Source organism: Hypanus sabinus, chromosome 1 (assembly GCF_030144855.1).
Source record: "Hypanus sabinus isolate sHypSab1 chromosome 1, sHypSab1.hap1, whole genome shotgun sequence".
In the NCBI taxonomy this organism is placed as follows: domain Eukaryota; kingdom Metazoa; phylum Chordata; class Chondrichthyes; order Myliobatiformes; family Dasyatidae; genus Hypanus; species Hypanus sabinus.
In genome coordinates this window covers 183687938-183710319 of record NC_082706.1, presented here as the reverse complement: position 1 = coordinate 183710319, position 22382 = coordinate 183687938, and the positions used below count along the sequence as shown (strand labels likewise).

Here is a 22382-nt window from a genome sequence, read left to right as displayed (position 1 = left end):
TGTGGATTGGGACAGGTTGTTTTCTGGCGAAGATGTACTTGATAAGTAGGAGTGCTTCAAAAGAGGAATTTTGAGAGTACAGAGTTTGTATGTTCCTGTGAGAATAAAAGGCAAGAATAGCAGGTCTAGGGAACCTTGGTTTTCAAGGGATATTAAGACCCTGGTTAAGAAAGAGAAGGAGGTGCATAGCAGGTACAGGCAGGCAGGAACAAATGAGGTAGTTGAGGAGTATAACACTTAAGGAAGAAATCAGGAGGGCTAAAAGAAGACATGAGATTGCTCTAGCAGACAATATGAAGAGGAATCCTAAGGGCTCCACCAGATGTATTAAGAGCTAAATGGTAAAAGGAGATAAAATTGGTCCTCTGGAAGATCAGAGTGGCAATCTATGTGCGAAGCCAAAAGAAATGGGGGAGATCTTAAATAGATTTTTTTGCCTCTGTATTTACTTGGGAGACAGACAAAGTCTATGGAAGTGTGGCAAAGCAAAAGCAAGGTCATGGACCCTATACAGATTACAGAGGCCGAAGCAAATTAGGATGGATAAATCCCTAGGGCTGAAAAAGGTGTTTCGTTTGACCTTTCAGGAGGCAAGTGCAGAAACTGCAGGTGCCCTAGCAGATATTTAAAACATCTTTAGCCACTGATGAGGTGCTACAGGATTAGAGGATAGTTAATGTTGTTCCATTGTTTAAGAAAGGCTCTAAAATATCAATAATGGGGAAGTTATTGTAAGGTGCTTTAAGGGTCCAGATATATACTGTAAGTATTTAGATAGACAGACACTAGTTAGGGATAGTCAACATGATTTTGTGCATGATAGGTCATGTCTAATCAATCTTATAGAATTTTTTGAGAAAGTTACCAGGAAAGTTGATGAAGACAAGCCAGTGGATGTTATCTACATGGAGTTTAGCAAGGTCTCTGACAAGGTCCAGCATGGGAAATTGGTCAAGAAGGTTCAGTCACTTGACATTCAAGATGAAGTAGCAAATTGAAGTAGCAATTTCACAAGAGAAGCCAAAGAGTGATAGTAAATGGTTGATTCTCTGACTGGCAGGCCTGTGACTTGTGGTATGCTGCAGGGACTGGTGATGGGTCTGTTGTTGTTTGTCATCTATATCAATGATCTGGATAATAATGTGGTAAACTGGATCAGCAAATTTGCAGATGACACTGAGAATGGGGTATAGTGGACAGTGAGAAAGGCCGTCCAAGCTTGCGTTGGAATCTGGACCAGCTGGAAAAATAGGCTGAAAAATGGCAGATGGAATTTAATGCAGACAAGTGTGAGGTGCTGTAATTTGAGAGGACCAACCAGTGTAGATCTCACACAATGAGCAGTAGGGAACTGAGCACTGTGGTAGAACAGAAGGATCTGAGAATACAGATCCATCATCCCTTGAAAGTGGTGTCACAGGTAGTGAGGGTTGTAACATTGGCCTTCATAAATCAATATACTGAGTACAGGAGTTTGGATGTTCTGTTGAAATTGTGTCAGATGTTGGTGAGGCCTAATTTGGAGTATTATGTGCAGTTTTGGTCACTTACATACAGAAAAGATATAAATAAGATTGAAAGAGGGTAGAGAAAGTTTACAAGGATGTTGCCAGGACGTGTGTTATAGAGAAAGGTTGAATAGGTTAGAACTTTATTCTGTAGAACATAGAAGATTGAGGGGAGATTTTATAAAAGTGTACAAAATTATGAGGGGTGTAGATAAGGTAAGTGCAAATAGGCTTTTTCCACTGAGGTTGGGTGAGACTAGAACTGGAGATGATGGGTTAAGGGTGAAAGATGAAATGTTTAATGGGAACATGAGTGGGAACCTCTTCACTCCGAAGATGGTGAGATTATGGAATGAGCTACCAACACAAGCTGTGGATGAGGGTTTGATTTGGATAGATACATAGATGGAAGGGATATGGAGAGCTATGGTCCAGTTGCTGGTCAATGGGAATAGACAGATTAATGGTTTGGCATAGACTAGATGGGCCAAAAGGCCTGCTTCATTGCTGTGGTATTCTATGACTCTAGGATGCACTGAAAATTCTTAGATGTAGTGTGCGGTCTTACAGGAAATACAACAAGTATACGTTGATCTGTTATATTTCAATGAAAACATACCACATCACTGAGTTCAGAGCATTTCCCCATCAGCAAAAGATTATCTTTTCTTTCAGTAATATGTTCATCCAACCCTTATTGTCACCCAGCTCTGCAAATTCTATAAACTAGATTCCTACTCTTATCACAGAATGTCCCATTCAACCATCATCCAAGTGCTTTGGCCTGCAGTGGCATCCAGTAAACACACTTTTAATTATAAACTATAGTATTTTCAACCAGTTCAAATCTGTTATGATCTTACATCCCTATTTATTAATCCTCACTAGGCCTATGACACTCATCTCATATGACCATATATTTCTCTTGTCCAGGTTTAAGTGTGGATAGGTGGTGCATATATCAGAATCAGGTTTAATATCACTGGCATATGTCATGAAATTTTTTAACTTTATGGCAACAGTGCAATGAAATACATGATAAATATAGAGAAGAAACTGAATTACATTAAGAATATGTCTGTCTATTAAATAGTTCAGTTAAAATAAGTAGTTCAAAAAAGAAGAAATAAAAAGGTAGTGAGCTCGTGTTCACAGGTTCAATGGCCATTTAAGAATCAGATGGCAGAGGGGAAGAAGCTGTTCCTGAGTCACTGAGTGAGTGTCTTCAGGCTTCTGGACCTCCTTCCCAATGGTAACAATGAGAAGAAGGCATGTCCTGGGTGGTGGGGATCCTTAATGATGGACACCACTTCCTTAAGGCACCAGTCATTGAAGATGTCTTGGATACTATGGAGGTTCGTACCCATGATGGAGCTGACTGGTTTTACAAGTTTCTGCAACTTGTTGCGATCTTGTGCAGTAGCTCACCCCACCGCACCCCCATACCAGACAATGATGCAACCAGTCAGAATGCTCTGCATGGTACATCCATAGAAGTTTTTGAGTGTTTTAGTTGAAAAACCAAATCTCCTCAAACTCTTCATGAAATATAGCCACTGCCTTGCCTTTGTTATAGCTGCAACAATATGTTGCATCCAGGTTAGGTCCACAGAGATATTGAAACCCAGGAACCTGAAATTGCTCACTCTCTCCACTTCTGATTCCTCTATGAAGATTGGATTGTGTTCCCTTATCTTATTCCTTCTTAAGTCCACAATCGCTCTTTAATCTTGCTGACCTTGAGTGCAAGACTGTTGTTGTGGCATCACTCAACTAACTGGTATATCTCACTCCTGTACACCCTTTTGTCACCATCTGAGGTTCTGCCAGCAAATTTATAATGGCTTTTGAGCTATGTCATGTATTCATCTATGTAGTCCCAACTTCTGGAATGTTCTCTCAAAATTCTTCAACTCACCATTTCATTCACTCCTAAAATATTTCCTAAAAGTTTTACTATTCTGAAAAGCCATCAGGTCATCATGTTTGGCTGGGTATTATTATTTATCCTAAGATGGTCTTACAGTGCAACCATACAATTCTAATACAACCTTAATGCACTGCCATCTAAATCAAGTTCGTCCTATAAATATTGCCCTTTAAGTATAAAGAGTTTCAAAAATCAGAGGAATTCCCATAAAGAATTTGGAACCTTGATTAGTAGATTTGCTGAGTTGTTTCGTCAGTTAAATTGGGAAATCGGCCTTTTCAATTTCTATGGGATTTTTTTTAGGCTAGGCAGTAAACAGTCTTGCATATTCAATAGTAGGGCCTCCGGAGATTTGTCTGTGGGTGCATTTTTTTCCTATTAATAAGTCAATATTTTATTTCATCTTTGAATAAATGATCATCTCTGCTTATGGAAGATGATAGGTATTTGCAGCAAAATAACACAATAAAGTAAAATATAGAAAATAGTTAAACATAGGGAACAATGTTAACCTGCTTCTTAGCGTGACCACTACTTGATCTTGCATTGTGAAAAAAGTGTGAACCGCATTTATAATCGGGCCCTGGTTCTTTGCAAAACGTGCAGTGATATTTCAAAGAGCAAACACGCGGAAATCTGCAGATGCTCGAAATTCAAACAACAACACACACAAAATGCTGGTGGAACACAGCAGGCCAGGCAGCATCTATAGGGAGAAGGGTCCTGACGAAGGGTCTCAGCCCGAAACATTGACAGTGCTTCTCCCTATAGATGCTGCCTGGCCTGCTGTGCTCCACCAGCATTTTTGTGATATTTCAAAGTTGGCGCAGATTTTCGTACACATCTGACTCAATGAAAAGAGAGTTGGTGGGAGAATGATACTGCCCTGTATAATTCCCAGTATATTATTCTCATACACCTTGGACCTCAACTATAATAACAAATCACTGTTTTAAAAAAAAACTGCGTGCGCAGTAGACAATATGTAAACGTGTTTTTTTTTTGCTTATAATTACTCCCGCGTCTGCTGCAATAAGATCGTCAGCGCAGGTTTAACTTACACCTGACATGTAACCAGCATCCTTTTATTCCCCACCTGATTGATTTCAGGATCAGTATCTCAGTATGTACAGTACTTCACTCCACCTTCAGTATACTTGGTTCATAAATGTTTTCTACAAAATCGAAATACACGTGAAATGATCTACGTCAGCTCACCGGGTCTACCTGGACTCCTCCTGACCGTGCTATCAGATTCCGTTCGCCAGTTGCCCGAACAGCTGTGGAGATATTTGTATGAACGCCACGTTAGTCTGATTTTCACTCCGACAATCCCTGTGCGAATCTCTGTACTTCGCCAGCCTGAGCCTCCTGAGCCCAACGCTGCGCAACCATAACCATATTTATTCTTCCTTCTATTCTGGGAACCTCGTGACGCACTTTTTCTCAAATTACGCATTCCGTTTACAGTATTTAACAGATTGAACAACATCTGGCGTCACACTCAATCATGGTCAAAAATCAGAGTCGAGTTCTTGCAATGTTTTTAAAATCCGATTTGGCGCTTCTTGTCACCAATGGTGTTCGATGCTTTGAGCTTTTGGATCGGGAATACTGTACTGGTTTCTATGTAGAGGGAACCAACTTTTACCAAAGCTTCAGATTTGTAAGGTTCTTATTACAAACAAGATAATTTGTATGGACGAGTGTGGATATCAGCAACGTGTTCAACTGGTAAACTAACAGGGGAAGGGAAATTTGACTCTGCACATAAAAAGCTAATTGTGTCACAGCATGCAACACCCAAACGGTTATATGAAAAAGGGTTGAGTTATCATCACGAATATTGAAAGCATTCCTGAGCTAGAGGAGCAACGTCCAGGGTTAGTGACGGCGATGCAACACCGTTAAAAAGTAATTGCACCATCTGATCGGCCGCCCCCACGCAATTGTATTTACATCCCATTTGAGTAATTACCTTGCCTAATAATGTTAGCATTTTTCTATTGATGCCTGGCGTTGCTAAAACTTCAGTCGCTCTTTTTTTTTTAAAGTTTACGCGTTGGCAGCGCTCGGTAAGAATTCACCCACACGCACCTTTTACTTCTCAAGAGCCGGAGAATCGTCCTTGATCATAAGGGGCAATAGAAGAGAATAAATCTTCTATGCATTAGCCATCACATAACTCGGTGTGCTTCCAGTGTCCAGTATTTATTTCTAATTTTATTCGTGTTAATTAGCGCATTCGTTTCCCCATCTCTCGCACCCCTTACAAGGAGGCCTATCAGAGATGAGATATCTTCCCTTCTCCATTGGTACCACTTTGCCTTTAGTCCGGATCACCGATCGACGGTTTCATTCTTTCTATTTTCTTCGTGTTCACCTTGACTGTAATTCGCACTTCCAACATTAAGTATCAATAGCGGTGTTTGGTTGTCCGTCGTAACCAACAATGGCAGGAGTCCCGCGTGAGTTTTTAAAGTGGAAGAATCATTGCACTCCCGATCTCGGAAGTCCGACTCCGGTGGTCGGGGTAGTCGTCACAACCTGGGTTCCTCCTTGGTTGCAGTGGGTGACCATGACTATTTCTGCGCCTTTCCGCGCACTCCACGAAGCGTTGCAGGTCGTTGGACCTCATCCGGCTGACTTCACCTGCTAGGACGGGCATGTCTCTATCTCACCAGGGTATGAGATCCACCGGCTACCTTCATCTGATCCAGCCCGCCTTTCAAAGCGGTGTACCGGGGAGTGGGCCGGTACGTGTCGCATGCTAACTGCTACTTGGAAGCCACAGGTGAGAGCCGAGTGGAGACAAAAGGTCAGAAAGCTGCCTCAGAATGGACAGAACAAGCCCCTTCACCAGAGGTGCCACCATACCCTGTACACACACAATATATTAATACTATTTAAAATTTAGCTGTTACTTTTCAAATGCCTATTCTTATTGGTTCTTTACTCCTCCATTGGTTTCTCTTTTATTTTAATTCCCGTTTTCTGCCGCTCTCTCATGTGACTTTCTTCCCTAATTTTTGTTTTCCACTCAGCCTCTCATATTCTTTGTCAACTGAAATGCTTTCATCCCTGTCTCTGTGTACGTTCTGTGCACCGGCCTCTCCATCAATGTAATCAAACCAGGTGCACCCTTCAGCACCAGCTTCGCAATTGCCGTGCCCACACCAACCAAATTCTTTAGTACCTGGGTTCAACCTTTCCCAGCCTCCACAGTCATTGACCAGACCCCTCAATAGTCCTGACTCTCTTTGCCTACCCACTTCCTGTGCTATGAAGTTCCCAGTCCCACTGGATCTTCCACCTCCCTCTGCAAACTCATCAGTCCACATGCCTGCACCCCCTACACACCACAGTTTCTCTCCCCAGTTGATCCCACCCGTTGTGCCTGACTTCCTCCTGACATCTCAGGCGCCGTGCCCACTTCCCGTTTCCCCAAAGACCATTTTCACCTCCTGCCAGTCTCTCTCTAGTTCCTGATCCCCCACTAAACAGTTCGTGTGTGCAAAGAAACTGTTTGTGCCACAATTTCTCAACTTTCTTTCCCATCTGATGTTCCCGCAACACACACAAAATGCTGGTGGAACGCAGCAGGCCAGGCAGCATCTATAGGAAGAAATACAGTCGACGTTTCGGGCCGAGACCCTTCGTCAGGACTGATGTTCTCGCACCCAAGTCTCTCCCGTGCCTCCGATTTCTGACCCACCTCCCTGTCCAAAACTGGACAACCTCTGTGTCCATTTCCTTCTCCACCTCCAGTCCACATAGTGATCTTCCTCATTTGTAAGTCTCTTCGGTCTCCATGCCACGACTCTATTCCCTGGGCCCATATCATTTCATTGTTTAGTCCCTGTTTGCACTATCTCGCAAGAGTTTTGCCCATTTCGCTCACCTGCTACAGCAGTCCTGGTGCCCAATATCTATCCCTAACTCCGCATGTTTTCAGTGCTCCTACCCAGTCGCTTATCTACTTGCCCACGCCGCCGCAGTCTCCAGTACCTTTCCCTGTTTCCTCTCGCCAGATTCTTGCCCATCTTTCCCCAGTCACTGTCCTCTCACTCGCTATTTCTTCTCATCCAATCTCTATCCCGTTTCTGCCTCTTCCCCTCCCTAATGTCTCCAATGCTCATGCCCGCCCCTCTCCCCAGACTTCTAGTCCCGGTCCACGTCCCTCTCCCGAGAATAAATCCCCGCGGCCGCCCTCTCCCCTCTCAGTCCCTGTGCCCGCCTTCTCCAGTGGCTGACGAACCCGCCTCCTCCGCCAATCTCTCCAGTTAAAGTCAGTGATCCCGCCTCGCTAGCGTTCTCTCTCTCTCTAGTCAGACGCCGCTCGCACTTTCTTTGCACACACGCTGCTTTCCTGCCCGCTCCTTACTGCCCCGAGTCCGTTTACGTCGGCGATCCGGTCGCACCGTTTCATGCATGACTGGAGGAAGGTTCGACTTCGATGATGGCGGGAGTTACTGCGGCGGCTGGGAAGATGGCAAAGCCCACGGTCACGGCATCTGCACAGGGCCGAAGGGCCAGGGCGAGTACAGCGGCTCCTGGGCGCACGGCTTCGAGGTGGTGGGAGTCTACACCTGGCCGAGTGGTAACACCTACCAGGGCTACTGGAGCCAGGGCAAGCGCCACGGGCTGGGGGTAGAGACCAAGGGGCGCTGGTGTTACCGCGGAGAGTGGACCCATGGCTTCAAAGGCAGGTACGGGCTCCGGCAGAGTCTCAGCAGCCCGGCCAGGTACGAGGGCACATGGAGCAACGGGCTACAGGATGGATACGGTGTGGAGACGTATGGAGATGGCGGTGAGTACGGGCCTGGTCGCCGGACCCGGGGAAACTTCACCCGCAGGAGGACGGGGCAATTAACGCGTAGATTCGCAGGCTTAATGTACACCTGGACTTCATTCACGCCCTTAATGTGTTGCCTTCTCTGCTAATGTAGTCAAAAACATCACCACCTCGGGAATTGGTAGTTCTTTCATTCGGATAAGACCGATTCCAGTCCCATCCTCTGCGCGTTTGTGTCGCCGCCCGCGCTCGGCTCACACCGGGTGTGAACATACACTGATGATACACCACACATGCCGAGTGTGAACAACCACACACACACATGCAAAGCCCTCGCCGGGTGCGAACACCCACAGGTACACCGCACGCCGAGTGTGAACCCCCACACGCGGCGTGTGTAGCGGTTGTGAACGCAACTCGCGCCGTGGAAAACTTCGCCCCACGAGCAGATTTCCACTCCATTGGCTGTCAGGCACGGCCACCAGCTCAAGCCGATTGATTTACTGAACTGCTCGGCGAGGCAGTGTGGTGGGGGAGAGGTGCCCGCACCTGTGGTGAAACGTTTGGGAAGTGATCACTATTTAAGAATATTTGCTACCTGATACATTCGTGTAAAGAGCGGGTTTATACTGGGGAAGGAGCCCTGTCGCGCCGCACAGACGAACGAACGAAGCTAGAATAATTCGGGTTTTTAAATCTAACCTGTAGCGACAATGGAGTATGCCAAAATATTTGAAGTCGTTTTTTCACCTCCCTCTGAGAATTGCACGGGTTTTATGTAGTCAACATGGTGAAATCAGTTTCCTGGCTGATGCCCAAAATGGTCCAAATAGTATCCACCGAGCCCAAGAGGTCACATTTAGGAATCGGGTGGCTCACTAACGGAACCGTGGTGAAGTAGAACATTGGAAGTAAGAAATGGAGGAACCCATACAGCCCTTGATCACATTTCTGTAGAAAGTCATGCATTTTAAGACAGCTGTGAAAGGGCAGTGAGGTAAATGCTGTGACAGAGTTCCACCTCCATGTAAACCGAAGGATAAGGGACGGGATGTGTGTTGGTGTCTGAGGTGCTTGCTGCAAATACCGCAGGGGAAGAGCGCAGGGTCAGTTCACCCTGTGGACTCTGGCATAAAGATTAGTGTAACAGACATGGTATATTAACATTAATTAATTCAAAGCCAGTTAATTATGAATTCTGCATTTCTATTTGTTTTCATGGAGGGCAGATGTGATTTTAAATATTCAAAATTGTTCACGATTTTCATGGAAAAGTAAATATTTAATTAAATTATGTATTCCCTTTGCAAAATGAGAAAACTACAGTGTGTTGGGTTTAGACAATTACTTCTATTTTATTTTTTAATTAAGTGACATTGTATTTTGTTGTTATGCTTATCTTTCCCAGTACTCCACTCCCCCCCCCCCCCCCCATACAATGCATCTAAGGCATGGGAGCCTATTTTGGCCATTCCGCTCATTGAGGCTGCTCTGTCACTCCATCATGGGTGATTTTTTTTTTATATTCCTCTCAACTCCATTAATGCTTGACACCCTGATTGATCAAGAGCCTATCAGCCTCTGCCAATGACTTGGCCTGCTCAGCATCTAGGACGATGAATTCCACAGATTCACCACCCCCTGGCTGAAGAAATTATTCCTCATCTGTGTTCTAAATGGGCATCACTCAAAGCTGAGACTGTCCTCTGGTTTGAGACTCTCCCAATACAGGAAACATCCTGTCCATATCCATCTTCCTAGGCCTTTCAATATTTGATTGGTTTCAATAGCCCCCCCCCCCCCAATTCTTCTAAACTCCAGTGAGTACAGGCCCAGAGCCATCAAACACTCCTTTCATTCCTGGAATCAGCCTCATGAACTTCCTTTGGGCCATCTCCAATGCCAACGCACTCTTACTTAGATAAGGAGTGCAAAGCTGCTCACAATGCCCAAGTGTGGTCTGACCAGTGCCTTACAAAGCCTTAGCATGACATCCTTGCTTTTTATTCCTTTATAGTCACAAAATGAATACTAACAGTGTGCTTGCCTTCCTTACCACTGATTCAATCTGCAAGTTAACCATTAGGGAATCCTGCACAAGGACTCCCAAGTCACTTTGCACCACTGGCTTCTGAATTTGCTCCCCAGCCTACGCCTACCTTCCTACCTCAGTGCATGACCATACTCTTCCCTACGCTATACTCCATCTGCCGCTTCTTTGGCTTTTCTCACAATCTGTCTGAGCCCTTTGGCAGGCTCCTGCTCCTCCACCTATCTTTGTATCGTCTGCAAACCTGGCCACAAAACCACTAATTTGGTCACCCATATCATTGACAGAAAACACGAAAAGAAGCAGTCCCAACATGAATGCGAGCAGTGCGTCTGTCTTCCTTACCGCTGACTCAGCCTGCGGAACACCACTGAACACTGGCAGCCAATGAGAAAAGGCTCGCATTATTTCCACTCTTTGCCTCCTGCCAGTCAGCCAATCTTCTATCCACGCGAGTCTCTTTCCTGTAATACCATGGGCTCTTATCTTGCTAAGGAGCCTCAGGTGTGGCACCTTGTCAAAGGCCTTCTGAAAATCCAAGTAAACGTGATCCACTTTTCTATCCTGCTTGTTATTTCCTCAAGTAAGTCAGATAGGCATCCCCTTTAGTTTTCCCCTTTAGAAAACCATGCTGACTTCAGTCTATTTCATCATTAATAATGGACTCTAACATCTTTTCAACCACTGAAGTCAAGCTAACCGGCCTATAATTTCCTTTATTTTGCCTTCCTCCCTTCTTACAGAGTGGAGTGACATTTACAATTTTCCAGTCCTCAGGAACCATTCTAGAATGTAGTGATTCTTGAAAGATCATTGTTAATGCCTTCCACAACTCTTCAGTTAACTCTTTCAGAACCCTGTAGTCCATCTGGACCAGGTGACTTATCTACCTTCAGACATTCCAGCTTCCCAAGCACCTTTTCTTTAGTAATAATCCAATCCAGAATTGTCATTCCCCTAGTGAGAGCAGATTCTGTTGACGTGAGAGAGACACCCGGATGGTCTGCTGCCTCTAATCTCTGTGGGTCTCCCCCCTCCCCCCCCCCCGTGGGTCATTCTTGGCCCTCATAACAGTATCTAAAGTAGGGTACTTATTATTGAGGGGAATAATATTCCTTTTGTGTCTCCTGACAGTCACACAGGTACCTGCCTCCTGCAATTTAGGGTTGACTGCCTCCCTGTAGCTCCTATCCATCACCCCCTCGTTCTCCTGTATGAGCCGAAGGTCAGCCAACTGCAGCTCCATTTCCTTAAGACGGTCTTTTAGAAGCTGCAGCTTCATGCACTTCATGCAGATGCAGTTATCAGGGAGTCTGAAGGTCTCGCAGAGTTCCCAGATTGCACACATACCTGTGTATCCATTCTCAGTACACAAGCTATGTACTAACAGAGAAAAAACAACTTACTTCGAGCCTGCGTCTGTGCTTGCCCAAGCCTGCTGAGCCAAAGCTAGACAACTCAAGACACTGGTAGTCCACTCCTAGCAGCTGGGTCCTTCGCTTACCACGTGTAAGAAAGGTGACACAAAACAAAGTGCTGTTGCAGATTCTGAAATGGTCTATGACCTTACTGAATCAGGGTTGCCACTGTATTGTCTTAACCTGCAGACAGTCATGGTTCTTTTTTGACATTTCATGGGTAAGTAATGAAACTATTTTTGCTGGAGTGATTTCAAGAGAAGGTGCTTGCAGTATTGAATTCATGTATGCAATTACAATGGAAATATTATACAAAACAAGCCAAAATTGTCCAGATTTGCCTTCAAGCAGTATCTTCAGATGTCGCCATAACAAGATTGGCTATAAAATTGCAATCACTTTAAATAATTTCCTTGTTAATTTCTTGTAATAGTATATAATTGTACTTCATTTTCACAATGACTATTTTCAGGCACGTGCATTGTGAAAAGGTAATGTGGTAACAGTTAAAATTCTTTGTGATTAATGTACTGTATGTGGTATTTTAGAATCAGAATCGGGAACATCTTCCCCTCTGCTGTCCAATTTCTGAATGGATATTGAACCCATGAACACTACCTCACTACTTTCTTATTTCCTATTTTTGCGCTACTTATTTAATTTATTTACTTTATATATTTACTGTAATTCACAGTTTTCTTTTTCTCTATTATTACGCATCGCATTGTACTTCTGCCACAAAGTTAACAAATTTCACGACATATGCCGGTGATATTAAATCTGATTCTGGTAGCAGTAAGATGTAGAGTTTAAGTAGAGCATATGTGCATGTAAGTGCGGTGCGGTGCACAAAACATGGTTTAATTTCCATTTCAAAGGCAAGAGAGACACTTGGTTGGAACAATATTTAAATTGTTAATTCATCTACAGTTAGGATCAAGGCATCCCATGTGGCTCAACAATTAAATTCATTGCCCATGATGTTTTGAACCCTGTAAATAGGATCTCTAGACTGCTTTCAGTTAACTTACTCGGGTTAGATTTTTTAGTGTAAGTTGTACAGTGTCCCTCAGTTCGGGAAGGAAGGAGAATATACCAATCCCAATATTATATGGTATCTTGAATTGCCTGATGGAAATTTCATGTATTCAAACCCGAATCAACATGGTCTAGTATCCTGCTGGCAGTGGTTGATAGAGGTAATATCAACCATGGTGTTGAAGGACTGTTGATCACTATGGCGCTATAACATAAGTTCCTTGCTATACAAGAGGAGAAAAAGTGGAAAAATGATCTAAAATAAAAATTCAGGTATTCTTTTGACACTCTCGGTTAGAGAAGTCATAAGTCATGTGAAATAAATGACCATGTTGACTCCACATTTTTTTTTTAAGAAGGCTAATATAAATACACAGTACAACTGTCAGAATGAAACGCCACAACACTGAACTCACCACAGTTTGGATTTGGGTATTCTAAAAGGATCGGCTTAAATCGTGCCGTTTTCAGGTAGTGAAGTGTGTTTTTTTTAAAAGCTCACATGACATTAGCTTTTAAATGTAAAATATTTATTGTACAATAAAGTTATGAACATTGTTCATTTGGATGTAGGCATTAAGCTGTTTGTCACCTGCCTACTAATGGAAAAGACTGGAGTTTATTGAGGTGGTTCAGAGTAATCAGATCATCAACTAAAAATAGCTTTCTAACTTACTAACCCATGTCATCATTGACCAAAATACCCAACCTGGGAGCAGAGAACTGAGGATGACATTTAAAAGCACTCTCAAGTATAGTGTGTATCCCAGCAAAGCAAAATTAACTAAGTATTTAAATGGTTACTGCATTGAAATCAAGCGACTGCGTGGAGCAACATTGACAGCTTGGGAAATAATTCACAAGACTATTTCCTTACATAAAATTTGATTTTGGAAAATAGACAAGGGATTCCATTATTTAAATGCAGTGCTTGCATTATTTAGCTAAACAGATTCACTGTCCATGGTGGCAGTTTTGATATTGTTATTAAATCTTAAATGTTCAGGTCCTGCTGAAAGGGAGAAAGAACTTTTTTAATCCATGGAAGTTTGTGTAGTTTTGAGCAGTTTGATTCTTGACAGGTTTCTGAATATGATTAAAATTAACAGTGTATCTCAACCCCATTAGAATTGTCATTGTTGGGAATTTGAATTGAAACTATGATCAATTTTAGAATTTTTCTTCCATGTCAATTTGCATATTCTCATTGGGATCAATGACTATGTTATAGCAAATTACTATTTTTAACACACCCATTCACTAAATATTAAATCTTAAAGCTTACAACCAACAGATTTTTTAGGCATAGTGCAGATTTTTAATTCCATCAGTAATTTTCTCCCTTTGCCTGAGGTCAACATGATGTTGATCCGTTGATGTATTATTTGACATTTTGGAATGGGCACAAATATACATTGCATTTGCTGACCATGAAATTCTTCCCATTGGTTGTTTGGTAATTCAATCCTTAAAACAAGTGAATATTTTTGTCTTAGTTAGTCTCAAAGCAATGCTAAAAAATCAATGTTGCCATAGAAACAGGATTTCTTTGGATTTGGCTACATGTTCTAATGTTTTCTTTTAAATTTTAGAAAACAATAATTTAGGGTGAGAATTTGAGTTTAAAGAACATATTTTTGACAGTATTATATTTTACTAAATAGTAATAAAGATTACTATCAGCAAAAATATATTTTGGACAAAATACTTTAAAATAAAATGATTGATTAGTTCTAAATTAGGAAAGCAGTTGAGAAGTTTATGTATAACTATACATAGGATACATCCTAACTAAACATTAGGAATTTAAGATGCTAATAAAAAGATATTAGTTGTTTTCATTTAAGTTGTTATTTTGTATTCTGCAAAAATAAGTTTTAGTGGGCAAGACAAATGTGAAAATTCAAAATGAGGCTTTGCACTAAATCATCACACATTGGAAATAACCTGTTAATTCCTTTTGTGCTTTTAATTTCTCCTAACAATACCTTTTTGTTGCATCTTATAAATTAGGCTTAAACTAATAACTTAAAGATCAAGAAGTATGTGGAGTTTTCAGGAGCAAGAAGAATACATTAGAATATTAGATTTTTTTAAATATGCAGTGGCATATTAAACTCTTCTATAAATTTACTCTAACACAGTAATTTAATCCCTTTTTTTTCAAAGAACAAGGTTATCTTGTCCAAGATAGTTTTCCAGGCACTTGGTTTAGCTCACCATGACTGAATAGAGCTCTATAAGACTATAACATATAGGAGCAGAATTAGGCCATTTGGCCCATCGAGTCTGCTCCACCATTTCATCATGGCTGATCGATTTTTCCTCTCAGCCTCAATCTGCTGTTTTACCCTGGTATCCCTTCATTCCCTGAATTTATCAACCCCTGCCTTAAATATACATAAAGATGGCCTCCACAGCTGTCTGTGGCAATGATTTCCACAGATTCACTACTCTCTGGCTACAGAAATTCCTCTTTGTCTCCATTCTAAAAGGACGTCTCTCTATTCTGAGGCCGTGCCCTCTGGTCTTACGCTCTCCCACCATAGGAAACATCCTCTCCACATCCACTCTATCAAAGCATTTCATCATTCAATAGGTTTCACTGAGATTACCCCTCATTCTTCTGAACTCTAGAGCCATCAAACACTCCTCATATGACAAGCTGTTTAATCCTGAAAAATTTCCTTGAACCTGCTCCAGTTTCAGTACAGCTTTTATAGGAGAAGGGCCCAAATCTGCTCATGATATGATACGAGGGGTAATTGATAAATTCGTGGCCCAAGGTAGAAGGAGTCAATTTTACAAAACCTAGCACATTTATTCTCAACATAGTCCCCTCCTACATTTACACACTCAGTCCAGTGGTCGTGGAGCATATGGATCTTGGACCTCCAGAAAGTGTCCACAGATGGGTGATTGATAAGTTTGTGGCCTACGGTAGAAGGTGATGAGTTATACAGCGTTCATTACATGCACGTGCAGTTCAACTCTTTGAGTGATTATGCAGAAAGTTTGAAGTTAATAACTCATCGGGGTGATCGATAAGTTAATGGCCTCAGGTAGAAGGAGATTTAGTTTCAGTTTTTTACCAACAGAGCCATGCCACCCCTTCTTTATTCCTGCCTATCCTTTTGGTACAATGTGTATCCTTGGGGTTTAAGCTCCCAGTTATAATCTTCTTTCAGTCTATGTCAGGGAATTAAGGAAATTAGTAGCAGGCTGAAATACCTTAGGACACAAGATATGAGATCCAAATAAGAACAGGATAATATCCTCTTTTTACAGTATTCATCGAGGGAGCCTGTGGATCTTCCTCCATACAATGGCATTTCGTAGAATTTCATTCCCACATCTTCTGTTGCATTAGAACAATAGTAAACAAATCATATCTCTTCCTATATTGGGTTATGACACAACTTCACCTTAGTTAGCAACAAGTGTCCTTTAAAATAATGAAAATGACACTCTTGGCAAGGTCATGTACCAAATCAAAGAAGTGAATGCCTGTTGGTATGGTCAAAAGCTTGATCAAAGTGGTGAACTTTAGCTAGGATCTTGGAGAAAGAGTTGGAGATACGGGCGTTGTGAAGGGATTTCCAAAATGTGGACTACCAGAGACTGTCATTCTAGGATCCTGGAGAACTGGAGGCTTGGTTGCCAGTGTAGAATTCTGGATAATTAAAGACATCACTCTCAGTAGTGTAAGAGGTGATGAAAATGTGAATGAAAAATTCAACAACAAATATGCTGAGGTTGGAATGGAGCAATAAAAGTATGTTTTTGTGGTGGAGAAACTATGGGGCTGGAATTTGGGTGTGAAAGAGTCCGCAATGTTTATAAATTTTTTTTGACCTAAAGCCATTTTGTTATAGTAGAAACCTACGCACAGCGTACACTTTATTAAGTACCTTATGTAGCTGGTAACATGGCCACTGAGTGTATGTTCATGGTCTTCTGCTACTGTAGCCCATCCACTTCAAGGTGGGACATGTTGTGCGCTCCAAGATGCTCTTCAGCACTGCACCGTTGTGATGCGTAGTTGCTTGAGTTACTGTCATTTTCATGTCAATTTGTACCAGTCTGGCCATCCTCCTCTGACCTCTCCTATTAACAAGGCATTTTTGCCCACAGAACTGCTGCTCATCGACCGTAATTCTTGTATTTCACACCATTCTCCGGAAACTCTGGAGACTGTTGTGAGTGACAATTCAAGGAGATCAGCAGCTTCTGAGATACTCAAACCGTATCATCAGACTCCAACAATCATTCCACTATCAAAGCCACTTAGATCACATTTCTTCCCCATTCTGATGTTTGGTCTGAACAGCAGCTGAAACCGTTGACCATGTCTGTATGCTCTTATGCATTGAGTTGTTGCCACATGATTGACTGATACAGACATTTGCATTAACAAGCAGATGTGAAGCTGTGCCTGATAAAGTGGTCAGCAAGTGTAGATAAGCTATGGACATCCATGTATAACAGGAGTATACCAACACTGTGTAGGTAGGTTGTGAGGTATTATGCATATAAAGAAGCCTAACATTTTTTTCAGGAACCTTTTCCCCCCCCCCCAAACTGGAATGTGCAAAAACTGCCATTGCTAGGCCAACTGCATTCAGAAGGTGGAAACGTGCTAGGCCTCTCAACCCTATTCTAACAATATTGGAGTGGAGCACCATCAAGGGTGTCCTGTCTGTCTGCATCATTATGTAATTCAGAATCTGAAAGGCATCAGACCACAAGACAGTACAGAGAATAGTAAAAACTGCCAAGAGAATCACTTGAGCCTCCCTCCTCCCCTCCCCCATTTGTGACATTTACTGGGAGTGACGTATACGTTGTACCCTACCGTCCGTCTGACACACTACTTTCAGGAAGGAGGTACAGGAGCATCAGGACCAGGACAGCCAGACTGGGTAGCAGCTTCTTCCCTCAGGCTGTGAGACTAATGCCACTGAGATCTCGTCACTAGGACAGCAAACTGTTTACTGTTACCTGTGCTGTGCACTACATGCACTTTGAATTATATCTGATTAACTTATTTGTGGTAATATTTTGTTGCCTGTGTCACCATGTGATGGAAGGAAATAACAGTGGTGAATGTTCCTACATCTGATTGGTAAACCATTAACACTTACTGGAGGTACGTTTTCTAGTGTAGGTTGCATGGTCGGCACAACATTGTGGGCTGAAGGGCCTGTAAGGTGCTGTAGATGTCTATGTGCTGTGTGTGGTACATGTTTTGAGGGTGCACCATGGTCTGGAGTAACATTGTTTTGTTTGGTTGTTTATGTGTACAGTTAGATGACAACAAACTTAAACTTGAACATGATAGCCAACATTATTGATCCTGAAAGGATTTTTGAAAGCAACCACCAGAAATGAACTGAAACTTATGACACAATTCCAAAGACTGTTACCTGTCTCCACTCAACTCTTCCAATCAAGTCAATTTTAAATTCATATGGATTTTCATTAAAGTTTTAATATCTATGATGAAATTAAAAATGCAAAAGATAATTATATTCACTGTCCTACACAAGTTCAGTTGGTCTATCGCTCCCATGATCCTTATTTTGAGCAACATTCTCCACCCAATGGGGCAGGCACAGCAACCCCGCTCCCAAGTGTTTATTATTGCCACTTCATAACCAAATATACAGGGTTCCTCATTGACTTTGCATAACACAGCTCTCTGTCAATGAAGAGCAGGACCAGCTAATTCTGTGTATGACTAAGCTTCCATCCTTTATATTTAATTCTATCATTATAGTTTATGATATTGTCCGTCACAAGTGAAAGATCAGAGCATGTCAGAATCAGAATCCAATTTAATATCACCAGCATATGTCTTGATATGTGTTAACTTCATGGCAGCAGTACATAATAATAGAAAGAAAGTGTGTGTGTGTATGTACATACACATATATACACACTATATATAATATATTAGTTACATAGGTCATGCAACAACAAAATAGGAAATAAAAAAAGTAGTGTGTACTTTCAGGCTCTGTACCTCCTCTTTGATGGTAACAGTGAAAAGAGGGAATGGGACAACATTTGTTTTCATAATATTCCTGTGGAATTTTACATGGAGTACGATTCATAATGACAGATTTAAATATTGAATGGGAGCTTTAGAAAGTATCACTTTGCCACAGAATGTTTCACAGAAATAACAGAATGTGTCCTTCAAGAGGACCACAACCTTGTAGGGTTTGCAGGTTTTCATGCCTCAGTGACTTGGAGAGTTACTGCACGTTGACTGGAGTCAGGGCTTTATGCTTTAGCCCTTGGTAGGGTCACCCATGCCAGACAGATCAAAGGGTAAAGGCCAGACTAAGAGTGGTCCACTGGTCCTCCAGTTTCGGAGATTCAGCTCAGGGCTAACAATCCTGACTGGTCAAAAAAATTGTTACAGAAACAGCAATGGAGAATCCTTCTGCAACTGTGTGCAATGATATATGGCCAAGAACAAACACAGATGGAGGACCTTCATTGCTGCCCTAAACACCAGCAACGTAATGGACAGTGACTAACAGGAAGTGCATTGCAAGCAATATTTACCATGAAAAGGATTTGGCTGAGCAAAGTCAACATAGACCATCCTTAAACTTTCAACTGCATTGTTTCCCAGCAAGCTCATATAACAAAACGCAAGATGAGAGAAATTCCTTGCAGCATTGAAAAGACTGTTAAGAGTTAGCTTGAGTTACAAAAGCGAACTAGTGAATTATTAGTATGTTGACTTTTGATTGTGTTCCTTCGAGCTAGGCTTCAGATCTCTACTCATCAGCAGCAAAGTTGCACAACTCATAAACAAGCAAGCACACAAGCTGGAACTATTCCACCAAAACCTTCAGGTCACCTCAAATAAAAATATAAAAGATGAAAATCCTCGTCAGTAAGGCAGCGTTGTTGAAGGGAAAAGTAGTGTTAGCTTCATGAGTTGATGACCTTTCTACATCTCTTTGTGCAACCTACCTGCTGTTAATGTCATGGGCACTGTAGAGATTTCTCCTCCAGTTTTTAATTTCTAATTGACCTTACAAATTCATGATCAGTTTGATCCAAAGGAGCTTTTCTTTGTTACCTCCAGAATTCAGTTAGGTGAACCATATTCGTGAAATTAAAAAAAAGTGTTCTGCACTTTAAAATGTTCTTTTATTCATGACTAAGTTAGCATGCAGAATAGTTAGCAGGCGTGTGGATGGCAGAATAAAAGCCATTGTTTTCAAAGAAGAAACAGGACAAATTCCGTTGGAATTCAGTGTTAGCGGTTCAACATGAGAATACTGTGGATAAATTAGCTGTGTGGGTGAGTGTTTTCTCTGCCTCTAACTGTTACTCTGTTATACATAGCTAAAATAAAATATATGTTTATATTAAAAAGAATCCGAAATATATGTAAAAAGTAACTAACAAAATTGAATGGCTTGGAATCTTGTGAGCAAATGAAAGCACCAAGGTCCAGATTTCCACATGAATATAGAAGTGTGCACTTGCTGGCTGCCAGTCACCGCCCTTCGCAGTTCATTCCCTGACAGAAGAGTTGAGGTTATTTTCCACAACGTATCTGGAGAGAAGTCTGAAGCAGGAACAGTGTTTCCATTGCAAGTAGGTTAGTTTAAGTTATCATTTTCAGAATAAATGTAATTTTAGTTAAGTATTTTAATTGCTTCCAATTATTTAAATTTAAATACTATAATTTTTGAAAGATTTGTATGTTTTAAAGAATTCAGAAGAACTCAATAGGTAGGTGAGATGCTTAAATAAGTTGGAGAATGTGATGGATGCTTCTAAAAGGCAGCATCCATCATTAAGGACTCCCATCACCCAAGTCATGCCTTGGTCTCGATGCTACCATCAGGAAGGAGGTGCATATGAAGCACACACTCAAAGATTCAGGAACAAATTCTTCCCCTCCGCCATCAGATTTCTGAATGGACATTAAACCCATGAACACTACCTCACTACTTTTTTAATCTCTATTTTTGCACTTATTTAATTTAGTTTAATTTAATTTAACTATTTAAGATATATATACTTACTGTGAGCTATAGTAGTTACTTGTTACGCGAAATCGACAAATTTCATGACATATGCTGGTGATATTAAACCTGATTCTGATTGGCCTTCAGTTTGCAAGCTTTTTTCTTAGTCTGTATGACATGTTCTAAGCCCCACCCTCTTTTCCCACCTCTACTTCCTTATCCTCTGCCTCACAGCTATTATGCACATGAAACCCTGACCCCTCACGGGGCCTCTCTGTGGGCAGACGAGCTGGCACCAGGCGGGGCATTGACAAGGGATCCACAAAGTGCAATTTCAGACTTGCCTTGTGGAAGAATGGCCTTGGCAAGTGGCTCACATTTTTCTGGAAATGCTAAGCCATTCAAATGCTCTAAGCTCCTTCATGGAAGCATATTTAACAAGATGCGCTTGGTGCAGGTGATCCAAACCAGGCTAAACATGTATGTTTAAGGAAGAAGTAGAGAGTTGTAGAGAGGCAGAGAAGTTTGCTGAAGCAGTCGCAGAGATTAAGCCATGTCAGCTGAAGGTCAGAATTGGAAAGTGCATATTTTCAGAGGGTTTGGCTTGCAGGTAACTGGACAGACAAGATCAATGAACAGTCAGATAAATATGAGAATTGTTAAGATCTAGATATTGCTGGATTCATCATAAATTGATGAGCAAGGGACGATTTGATAAATTAGGATAAGGGCAACATGATCTTTTTCTGAGCTGATTTTGTTCTTTGGAATAATCAAGGTAGTAGTGAGAGGAATTAAGGTTTCAACAAAGCCTGATTTTAAATGGGCAAAGACTATCAACTGTACATCATGAAAGTAAAGTACCTGCTTAAGAGGGGTATATCTCCATGATACAGAAGGATATTTTTACCTAAACTATGAAAAGTAATTACATGGAGACCAAAGACTGTGGAGTAAATAAATGTTGGTCTTGAAGTGGAAACCAAGCAAGGTATGTGGTAGATTTGGGGTAGTAAAAGTGTTGAGAGAAGAGTTTTTGAATATACGCTAAAAATTGATTAATCATTGTTGTAGTATACCATTGGAGTTGTAAACTTGTATAGCTTAGAAATGGGTTTTCTAACCCACCATGTCTACATCAATATTTTTCACCATTGACATTAATCCAATTTGCCCACAATGGCTTTATTCCGCAATGGCTTGCCGATTTAAATGTCTGTCTGTATTACTCTTAAACGTAGTAATTGTATCTGACTCCAGCGACTTATCTGGTATTTTCAGATGTTGACCACTCTCTGCGTGAAACAAAGCCTTTCCCGTCAAGATCCTTCTGACCTTGAACTTGTGCCCTCTTGTTTTTGACTTATGGGGGTAAGATTCTGACCCTCTGTCCTAACTATGCCTCTTATAAGTTTGTATACTTCCATCGGATCACCCTCTCCTCCTTCACCCCAGAGAAAACAAGTCCAGCCAATCCAATCTCTCCCCCAAAACCAAAATCCTTCAATCTGGATGACATCCTTGTGAATCTCCTCTGCACTCTCTCCAGCATATTCACCTCCTCCCTTGAAGCTTTCAATGTACTCCTGTATGTCTCTCAGTGTTAGAAATTGGAAGTCAAATGTGACGAGCTTCGTTAG

General features: G+C 41.7%; 1 protein-coding gene across 6 annotated transcripts in view; it reads left to right on the top strand.

Moving 5' to 3' along the window:
* Positions 1–7679: 7679 nt before the first annotated feature.
* The window catches only part of jph1b (junctophilin 1b), a 136103-nt gene continuing 121400 nt past the window's right edge, over positions 7680–22382 (top strand). For 3 of the 6 annotated variants that reach the window (XM_059982989.1, XM_059982976.1, XM_059982985.1), the window contains exon 1: positions 7692–8248. In XM_059982989.1, the coding sequence (XP_059838972.1) occupies positions 7870–8248 (379 nt within the window). In that variant the 5' untranslated portion in view covers positions 7692–7869. Of the gene's footprint in view, positions 8249–22382 lie in introns of all 6 variants that reach the window. The other 3 variants (XM_059983014.1, XM_059982995.1, XM_059983005.1) reach the window with 3 other exon arrangements.